The sequence below is a fragment of the Chaetura pelagica genome, unplaced genomic scaffold (assembly GCF_000747805.2).
Source record: "Chaetura pelagica isolate M959 unplaced genomic scaffold, ChaPel_1.0 scaffold369, whole genome shotgun sequence".
Classification (NCBI taxonomy): Eukaryota; Metazoa; Chordata; class Aves; order Apodiformes; family Apodidae; genus Chaetura; species Chaetura pelagica.
In genome coordinates this window covers 912,745-923,196 of record NW_009970235.1, presented here as the reverse complement: position 1 = coordinate 923,196, position 10,452 = coordinate 912,745, and the positions used below count along the sequence as shown (strand labels likewise).

The 10,452-nt window shown below is 51.8% G+C and overlaps 2 protein-coding genes across 2 annotated transcripts in view; one reads left to right on the top strand and one right to left on the bottom strand.

Annotated features, from left to right (window-relative positions):
• The first annotated feature begins 3,901 nt into the window (after positions 1-3,901).
• SENP8 (SUMO/sentrin specific peptidase family member 8) lies at positions 3,902-4,540 on the top strand. Its single transcript, XM_010005909.1, has one exon. The coding sequence runs from the start codon at positions 3,902-3,904 to the stop codon at positions 4,538-4,540; it is 639 nt and encodes a 212-aa protein (XP_010004211.1).
• A 4,092-nt stretch (positions 4,541-8,632) lies between these two features.
• Positions 8,633-10,452, bottom strand: part of GRAMD2 (GRAM domain containing 2) — a 6,637-nt gene continuing 4,817 nt past the window's right edge. Inside the window, exons 8-10 of the mRNA XM_010005908.1 lie at positions 9,288-9,444; positions 8,853-8,952; positions 8,633-8,744 (exon numbers count right to left, since the gene is read on the bottom strand). Coding sequence (XP_010004210.1) covers positions 8,633-8,744; positions 8,853-8,952; positions 9,288-9,444 — 369 coding nt within the window. The remainder of the gene's footprint in view (positions 8,745-8,852; positions 8,953-9,287; positions 9,445-10,452) is intronic.

The window sequence follows — 10,452 nt, the reverse complement described above, 5'->3', positions numbered from 1 at the left end:
CTGCTGCCTTTAGGTCTTCCAGGCTACCGATTTACCCTCCCAGCACTTCCCACTGCTCTCCTGAAGAAACTCTTTCTGAAAGCAGGTGACTGCTGTCCATCCAGGCCTGGTTTGATGCTGTTTCCAGGACCTGAGCTGAGGGGCTTTGCTGTCCTTTCCTCAGGGAGAGGCTCAGGGACATCTCTCCTCCTTTGGCATTCAGGTTGATGGGGTTTATTCCTCTTAAACCTAATGCTTGGGTCAACCCCACCCTGGGGACCAAAACGTGAATTTGTGCATTTTATTTACTAGCATTGGATTTAGTTCCTCCAGGTTTTAGTCTCCTGCCCCAGGAGATGCTGCTGACAAAGCTGGGTGCTGGAGGTGGGTTGCTTTGTGTGTTGCCTGGGGAATTCGTTAGGAATTGAAAGGTTTGGGTGTTGTGCCTACAGAAATGATGAATCTTTTCTTCTGACTTGGGCGTTCAGGGCTCATTGAACCCGCAAAGACTCTGCTCTGTATCATACAGGAACTGTAATCTATAGGCTACAAAGAAATTGCTTATATTTAACAAAAAGAGTAAGCAAGTGAGCTTCTTTTCTTGCTTAGTTGTTTCATTTTGCTTGAGTTTCTTCTCTGGCTCTGTTAGGAGACCAGTAAGGATGGGAACTCAGGCCCTAGGACCCCCATTCAGCTCATGCTGGTAAATAGAAACTGATGGTTCTTCTCTGATCTTGCTACATTCAGAGCACTGACACTGTCTGAAACCTGTTTTCCAGGCATGCTCTGGTGGTTAAATCATTTGGCCTCTCACTCTCGGTAGTTCCAAAGTCAAAAACTTCTCTGTCCCTCCAACTATTCCCTAGTAAAGTCTGAATAATTTGTCTTTCAGGTGGCTTCTTTGTATTTACCTCCATATTCTTTACATTTGCTACAGGAGTTTAGTGGCGTGGCACCTTAAAATATTCACTCTGGATGTTCTTAGCACCTGTAATTTATTAAAAATAGACTTTAGGAATCTGATTCATCCTTAATTTAGGCTCTCAGCTCCATCGCTGCCTATTGACACTCAATTACTAGGGAGTTTCAAATTCCAACTACTAATGCACAAATAAAAGGAAGGAGCAAGACTCTTGCTGGCAACCTCCAACAAATATTTCAGGCCTGTGTCATTATTTATTCCTATTTTTATGAAAACTTCTGAACAGAGTGTGCTGGAGCCTCCAGGAAGCCAATCCTGTGTCTGAGCCGCGCTCTCGCCATTGGCACCAGGATTTCAACACCCCTTCACCTCAAAGGTGCTCAGATCCACCTCCTGGCTTCTCTGAGGATTCATCCTCATGTTTGGGAGGTTCTCCCAAACAAAAGAACCTCCCTGGTGGCTTTTCAGGGCTCCACTGACCTTAAGTGGCTCTGAGGAACGTCTGAGCCTGCAAAGGGTTTTCCTTTAAGCTGCGCGGGGTGAGTCATCCTGCAGAACTCACAGGCAGTTTCACAAATGCCAGATGGCAATAAAATTAAAAGTAGTAGCTAGTGGCAATTAAGCATTTGCTATAACCATTCTCCCTTCCTGACTGTAGGAAGCTGCCAAATCTCTTTTTATTTATTTTTTTTCCTTATGACCAAAAAACCCACAAACGACGTTTCTGCAGAGTGGAAAGTTAAGAGAATACAGGGCATGTGCTTCCCTCCCTCACCCATAGTCCCATTTGGACTTACTTGCTGCATTTCATGCATCTCAGGAAGATGAAGCAGAAAAAACACACAGTAAATGAAATTTTTTTTTAGAACCACACGGGCAGGTGGAAAAATAATTTCAGCAGTGACCCTGCTAACCTCCCCAGCTCAGAGGATGTGTGGCTCAACAGGAATATATTCACCCGGTTGCTGGGACTTGGTCTAACTTTTTTGTTTTGTTTTTACACTGCAGGCTGTTGGGAAGGATTTGTTCCACAAACTTGGAAGTAGTTGGAGCTCATTCATGTAGGAAGTGTGTCCAAATACCATTGTGCTTGGCTCAGTGTAAATACCAAGGACTGCTCCCCTTCCTTTGCAGTGACTCTTGCTGCTTGGCATCTCCTGGATTCCTCAGCCACACACAAATAGTAATTAGCTTTTTCAAGCCCCAGATCCTCTACCTCAGCCCTTCCTTCCAACCCGTTCCACAGGCAGCATGTTTCATCCCTTCTGTTATTTACAAGTCACAGGCCCTGTGACCTTGCCAAGATTTTTGAGAGATAAATCTCTTAATTTATGCATACCTGAGTAGGAAGGATTTTTTTTTCATGATTCACATCACAATAAAGCACAAATCTACTTCTCCTTCACATGTTAACAGCACAACACTTGATTTATTTTTTTTTTTATTTCCCCTATCATAGTGGATAATTAGTATCTTGCTTATAGTGAATCATATTAAAGTGATCTTATCATGATTAGTTTTCACTTGGTGCTTTAAGAAATCCAAAGATGTTTTGGCACAGATGAGGAAAGGGTGAGGCCAAAGCAGCTCCACATCACCACTGTCCCCAGCTGTGGTATTTCCAGCCTTGGAAATGGAGAGACCTGGTGGGAGCTGAGGAGCCCGGGGCCAGGGGATTAAAGAGCAAAAGTAAAACCAGGGGAGGTAGAGGGGGTTTAAATCAAGCATTTCTCTTGAGAAGGTCTCCTCAAGCCTAGTCTGGTGCCAGCAAGTATTTTGTGTTAGAATCTCTTTTTTTAAAACACTTTAATCCCCACAGAATGGAAAGACAACAAATGGAAGAGCTTTTGAAAAAGAATTATATGAGTGGTAGAAAGAGCAGAATTAGTGGATACAATGAAAATGTGGTCAAAAAAAAGCAGTTGGGAGAAGTCTTGCCTGGAAGACCTGGTGAAGTCCCTTGAGGATGTCCTCAAACATGTGGGTGGGGAGAAGCAGGTGCTACAGTCTACTTGAATTTTCAGGTGACTTTTTAAGGATAAGCAGCCTGTGTTTGTGGAAGGGAGGCACAGGTTAAGAAGCAAGAACATAGCTTGGACAAAAAACAGAGTAAAAGACTGAAAAGGATGGATTGGCATGACCAGTCACTTCTGCTCACAGGTGGACTTCTCAGGGGTGGAAGTCTGCAGAGATGCCCCCCAGCTTACCTGTGAGTGCTTTATTGTTTTGATAGCAAAACTTTGGCAAGTTAAAACCTGAGCTCAAAACAACAGGTACTTTGCAGACTGTGCAGCTTTGGTGGTACCTGAGTTGTTGAAATTTCTTTCAGTGAGGCAGAGAGTTGTCCTGAAGGTTCCCAGGGTAGGGAACAGGCTGGTTTGTGGTCTTGCTTTGCTTTGTTTCTCCTTACTCATCCCTGCCTTGCCTCCTGTGCTGGTGGGCCAGCAGGTTTTCCTGGAACAGGTCATGAGTCTGGCACAAAGCTGTGGCACGCTCTGCTAGGCAAGAGGGACCCTGTGCCTTTCGCAGCCCCCAGAGGTTTTATTTCAGGAGCACCAATGATGCAGTGATTGTCACTGTGCAGGTCAAACACCAAAGCACTGACCAACTGACCCAGATCCCACGTGATTTCCCTGCACAGCCAGGACTGAAGGTGTGCCCGAGGTTCCCGGGCAGGAACTGCTTTGAAACCACTTTGCTCTGAGATTAAGATGATAATGATGAAGTGTTTATCTCATCGGAGCCGTGCGCTGCTCTTCCAGCAACAGCTCCAGCTCAACCTGTCACAGGAGCTGTGTGTGCTCTGTCTGCTCACCTGGCAGGTGGTTCAAATGCTGTAAATACCTGTCTGGGGAACCTGGGCCTTTGCTGAGAACGAACTCAGGATGTTTGTTGCACTCTGTCTTGTCTCAGGTGTCATCTAATTCCTTGATTTATCTTCCCTTTCTATGTTTCAGCTTTTGAAGTCTCCTGGAGTGTTGTGGCCCCGACCTGCGCAGGATGGACCCTGTGGTTCTCAGCTACATGGACAGTTTGCTGAGGCAGTCAGATGTCTCCTTGCTGGACCCCCCAAACTGGCTTAACGACCACATCATCGGGTTTGCCTTCGAGTATTTCACCAACCACCAGTTCCAAGAGTTTAGTGATCAGGTTTGTTTCATCAGCCCCGAGGTGGCTCAGTTCATCAAATGTGCCCTTAGTCAGGAAGAAATAGCCATATTCCTTCAACCACTGGACCTTCTCCACAAGAAGCTGGTGTTCTTGCCTATCAATGACAACTCCAACCAGGCTGCTGGGGGCACCCACTGGAGCTTACTGGTCTATTTCAGGGACAAAAAGTGCTTTGCCCATTATGATTCCCACAGTAAATGCAACTCTGTCCATGCCAAGCAAGCGGCAGGGAAGCTGGAGGCCTTCTTGGACAATAGAGGGGGCAAAACCACCTTTGTGGAGGAGAAGGCACCTGCCCAGCAGAACAGCTATGACTGTGGGATGTATGTGATCTGCAATGCAGAGGCTGTGTGTCAGGGATACATCAGGGGCCGGCCAGAGCCTTTGCTGCAGCTCCTCACCCCCTCCTACGTCACGCAGAAGAGGTCCGAGTGGAAAGCTCTCATCACCAGACTGGCACAGAAGTGATGGAGATGCAGCTCCAGCCCCCCCTCAAACTGCCTTCCCTGTCTGTGAGGCAGCACCCCCAGTGTCTGAGGGAGATGCCCATATGCAGGATCATCCCAAAGAAGAAGAATGTAATCCCTCCAGCATGGCTACACCCCCCCAAATCCCCTGTTCCCTCCTGGAGGAGCCTTAGTCCCCTCTGGAAATCATTGGCCTTGAAACTTCTAACCAGAAGTGTCACTTTGCTTTCAAATAAATCCTCCTCTCCATGGTAAATTTTTACACTAATCACTGTGGCAAAATGAGTTGCTAAAAGAGACTTTGCTGCCTTTGCCCAGCAGGCAACATACTTGTTAGGTGGCTTTAATTGGCTACAGGCCAATTCCAAGCCAGGCTTAGCAAATGCCCTATGAACACCAAGCCCCCAAGAGGGCTTATTTCTAATTTGTGCCTCCCACTGGTGTCACTGGAGCAGCCTGGGATTAAGCAGCAAGCATTTTTTAGCCCCAAAAGCCTGACGCTGAGATATCAATGTCTAAAGATGAGACTGCAAAGGAAACAAGAAGCTGAGAAACCCAGTCCCAGGAAAAGAAACTTCATGGAGATGAAAAGTGACACTCACTCTTTGAAGGGTTTTCTTTTCATTATGATTTTAGGCTGTCTCCATTTGGGCTCATCAGCACTTCCCAACCCTCATTAGTGTTTGCCGTGCTAGGAGTGTACGAGGCGGTCGCTGGTTCCTCTAGCACAAAACCAGTTCTGTTACTCAAGTGAAAAAAAAAACCACACCAGAGAGAACAAAAGGACAGAGTTTGAAGTATAAAAGCCAAAGATAACTGCCATCTCATTGAAGCTCAAGAAATCCTTAATACACTTCTAATTGAAACACTTCTCCTGCTCTGGATGATGGCCAGGATCTCAGATCAGATCCTCTTGTTAAAAAACAGGCTTAGCAGTGAGGAAAATAAAAATGAAACAGATGTCGTTGCAGGATAAGGAATAATCTCTACCCTGATGAGAAGCAAGGAGGAGGTTGCTCAGGTGGTGTCTAGCAGAGCAACCACACCCCAGTGCCCAACTGGAGCTGGGAAATCCAGCTTAAATGTAACCCTTGGAAAAGAAAAAGGGTGAGGATTATTCTCTTCACTCATCTTACCGGCAGCCCAGCCCCACCGGTGTGTCCACCTGGTGATCAACTGTAGGAAGGGCTTAAATTTCCCTCAGCAGCCCAGGCTCTCCCAAAACACCCAAGCAAACACGCACAGGCAGCAGAGGAGCACAGCGAGGGTTTGGATCATTCCCCTCCTTCCCAGGCTGCCTGGATGGGAGAGCAGGCAGCAGGCCAGGGCATCCTTCCAGCACCAGCCCTCCCTGGAAAACCCCTTCCACAGCTGGGATGGAGCTGAAATGGCATCGAGCTGTGTGCCCAGGAGGCACGGGGCTTTGCTGGAGTGACTGGCACCGCGGCCACCGCGGGAGGCTCCCGGCCCTGGAATAAAACTCAAACCAAACTATGTCCTTGTGAGCATCATTTGGGTGGGAAGGAGCATGGGTGGAGGGGAGGCAGGAAGGTGAGACTGTGGGTCTGACCAGGAAAGCACTGGGAAGACTGGAGGGCAGGGGCTGTGCTCATCCAGAGCACAGCAAGGTGAGCACCCAGGGACGTTTCCTGCACCCAAGACCTTTACGTGGCATTTCTTTACACAAAGAAGAGCAAATAAGCTCAAGCAGGGCGGTGCCGGGAAAGCAAACACTGGCTAGAACACAAAACCAGAGCCTTACAACCTGCTCCTGGCAGCAGGGATCCCCACAAACCAAAGTGGGGCCTCCCTGGGCTTCTGTGAAGTTCTCCTGGCATCTCAGGGTGCTAAATATCCTGAATACCTGGAGTGACACCACCTCAAGTCCCTGTTTAGGCAACACCACCTCTGCTGTGGCTTTCATTGGGCCGTTTTCATGCATTTCTTCCAATTTCATGCGTTTTGCTGCATGGGCCAGGCTGGTGGGGAGGGAATTTGGGTTGCAAATGCTGAGGGAGGAAGAGAATAAGGAGGAAGGGTCACCCTGTCCACCCCAGCAGGCTGGGGCTGCAGCTCAGTACCCTGCCCAGGCATCTGCTGTCCCCAGGGTGGCCCTGCCACCAGCCTGAACGTCACTTCCCGCAGTCTCTGCTGCCATCTAGTGAAAAAACCTCCCATCCCCTACACCCAGATCACCCCTAACCCCAGGTGTCCTCCAAAAGCCACCACCTCTGGTGCTGCTGCCTCAGCCAGGGCTGCATCCCCAGCCCGGTATCCCCTCCTGGCATGGGCAGGGTGACACAGTGTGGGAAAAATGATGCTGAGCACCCACCAGCCTCCCTCCTGTCCTGCTCTAGAGGGTGTGACACCAGGGGCCACACCGCCCCAGGTCCTCCAGCGCTGCCCCAGTGTGACAGCAAGGTGATACCACCCATCTCCAAGCCCATGCAAGGGCAGTCCCCATGAAACCCACATCCTGAGGACATGGACAGTGCAGGGGCACCGAGACAGCCCAGATTTGGGGCTACCCCATTTGGCAGCAGACAAGTCCGTGCTAGAAAATCCTGGATTTATTTTCATGTAAAAGCCGTTCCGAGCCTGGGAGCTCCTCCCCAGGGCACCGGGATTTGGCCCCATCAGCACTTGTAGTTCCCAAAAAAAAATTGGAAAGAAAACCAAAATAAATCTCACAGGTATCATCACCTGCTGCCCAAGCACGCTCCCCGGGGAGGCTGTGGGATAAATCCTGCGGGATAAATCCTGTGGCACTCGGCTCCAGGCGGTGACAAGGTGAACGGGAACCAGGGCACAAACACGTTGCAATCCAGGACGTTCACCAGCACCAACCACGGGCTCTTTCCAGACGTCTTAATGAGGCAAGCAGCCCTAACGAAGCCCTGGTCTGGCACCCTTCCCAGTGTGGTCCCCAGGGAGGACGTCTGGTCTGGGGGACCCTAAAGTGCTTTGCAGGGACATGCCACCCCTCCCCCAAATGCTCTGAGGCCCCAGTGCTCCAGGAGAGGAGGGCTGGGGGGTCTCTCGATTGTACTCCCACCTTGGGTGCTGGGATATGTGACACCCCACAGGGCTGGTGGCTCCTTTCTCCCCGTTCCTGCAGATCCCAGGGGTTGGGGCTGTCCCTCTGGCCATGGTCCCAGGGCCACCAAAAGTGGGACAAACAGGCAGATTCAAGCCAGAGCTGCTGCCTGGGCTTCACCCAGAGCAGCAGCAGCAAATCATCCCCATTTCCTGGCGCTTCCTGTCAGCCTAAGGCCATCTTTTAACACGGAAAATCCAAGTCTGGAATAAAAACTGGCACCCGTTTTAGCAGCAAGTCCTAAGGGGAGGTCCAACCGCTCGGCAGCCCCGAGCCATCATCTGGTGCTAGAGCACAGCAGCATCCCGGGGACAAAACGGGTTTCCAGCAGGAGGGGGAGTTGGCACTGGTGGCCATGAGCCAGCTGGGCAGTCCCACAGGAAGCGGGTGCCAGCAGGGAGAAGATACTTGGTCCCATTTTACCAGCCGTGGGAAAGCCAGGCCACATGTAACAGCCGCGGTGGGAGGACGCAGCACTGGGGTCTGTACACAGGGGGCCACCGTCGCAGTCTGTGTTGGGGGTGATGGTCACCTGAGGGCAGAGAGAGGGGTGAGATGGGGCAAGTGGCCATGGAGGCACCATAACCCAGCCCATGGGCACAAGGAGGCAGATCCCTGATGTCCCCAACCCATGGCAACCCACTCCCTTCCATCCCTTGTTGATGCTCCTGGCTGCGTTAGCCCCAAGGTGCAGCCCAGCTGCACAGAGATGCCCTGGTGCTTCCTGCAACTGGGGAACCAGCCCCAAACACAATAGAAACTTCTTCCCAAGGGTGGAAAGTCTCAGGGAAAGCAGTTGATGGGGTCATCTATGGCATGGGGACGGCACTCTGGGGTCTGCCTTTAGCCATCCCAATAAGATAAGGGACACAGAGTAAGGAACAAAGCATCCCTGGGACACATCACAGAGCAGAGCTGTTGCTCTTTGCACCACATCCTCTCAGGTCCTCCACTCATGGTGTGCCCCACCTACCCCAAGGTGTCCCCGAGGGTCCCTCACCTCCTGTGCCCGCGGGAGAGGTAGTCCCTGTTCAGAGAGCAAAGCTGCTGCTCCAGGCGGAAGATGCGAAACGCCAGGTAGGAGGAGGACACGACCAGGAGGCAGATGCTGGGAGCAGAGGAACAAGGACGAGTGCTCAGTGGTCAGTGGTCTAGATGGATGTTCTTGGCCTAACCCCTGTCCTCCCCACACCACAGGTGCCCTCAGCACACTTACAGCACGATGAAGATCTTCAGGAGCTGGTAGTCAGAGGGTCTCAGCTCCGCCACGCAGCTCTGCTCCACCTCCAGCTCCTCCTCAGTGTTTATTGCACTTTCTGAAATGCAAGTGCAGAGTCAGTGGCAAAGTGACACTGGGCAGATGCTCATGCTCCTCCAGCAACTGGAAGCCTTCAAGCATGAAATATTCCTCCCCATCGACTAAGGCTGCCTGTGTGGTGTTACAGACACACACTGAGGGCTCAGAACCCACAGGTAGAGCCCCCATCCCCAGGACCTCCTGACTGCCTCCAAGCCTCAACCCTGCTTGGCTGCAAGGCAAAAGTCCCCTCCCGGAGGGCAGAGGGTGGATGAACACGTGTTGATGGAGGTTTCCATCCAGCCCCGTGTGCAGGGCACAGCCCTGTGTCCCCAGGTCAGACGTAGCCCTCACCTGAAACCAAGGGCTCCTCAGAAGTGCAGGAGCTCTCCTTGGCACTCAGGCTGCTGACAGAGGTCCGGTGGATGCACTGGTAGTCAGTGTCTGGCAGTGACAGTGACAGGGACGTGGGTGACACCTTCCTCCACTTGCCCTCAGGGACAATCACCTCCTGCAGGAACAGTGCTGGGTGAGCCATGCCCCAGCGGTGGCTTTTCCCATGAAACTGGCAGCAGAGGATGTGGTGGGGCCAGATTTGGACTCAAACCTCCATGGAGCCCCAGCACATCCAAAACTCCATCCTACGGAGGAGCTGGTCCTTCACGATGGCCTTGTGGGGAAACAGGTTCCTACTGCCCTGGGAAGGACCTGCCCAGGCACCCCACGCCTGCCTGCTGCTTCCTTCACCCCTTGCATTAGAAGCTCAGCATACCAGACCCAGCCCACGTGGAAAGGCACTAAATCGAGATGGCATGGAGCATAGTTCCCCTGCTGGAGTGTCCCCATGTCTGGAGCTCCATCCCTCAGAAGTGCCAGGAGATGCTGCCAGCCCGGATCATTCCTGATTCACCCCTTGAAGAGCACTTTTAATCTCTGGGATGCCACCAGCCCATGGGGGACATCTCATTTGTCACATCCTGGGCCAGCATGCAGGGCCACTGGCCCATCTCTTGCACCCAGCCTGGTGCCCAGGGCCACCAGACCACAGAGGACACACTGCACAGCCAAGCACCAGAGACAGGGATGTGCCACCCACATTTCATGGTGAGGACACATCTTCCCACTGCAGGCAGAGCTGAGCCCTGCCACGCTCCAAAGAGAGCAGGACAGGACCCCTTGTGCTCCCTCAGTCATTCAACCACATTTCCAGCCTGTTAACCCAGGTTCATGGCAGGGAGCAGCACCCACTGGCGGGAGCAAAGCAGCAGCATTTTCCACATTGCTCCAAAGTTTTTCTGTCTATAAATGGACCCCTGAGACCACCCCGCTGGGTCACCATCGGCTTGTGCTCAGCCACAGGCTGTCCAAATTGTCCTCCTGCCCCATCCCTGTCTGCCAAGTTGGGGTATGAGGATCCCAGAGGACAAGCCAGGAAGGCACCGGCCACATCTTTGCGACCCTTCAGGGCAGGGAGGGGGGAGGCTGGACCCTGTGCCCCCCCAGCAGCTGGGGGGCTGCT

Excerpts from the sequence above, each read along its gene's own strand:
- SENP8 (XM_010005909.1), top strand. The coding sequence starts at position 3,902 with ATGGACCCTGTGGTTCTCAGCTACATGGACAGTTTGCTGAGGCAGTCA.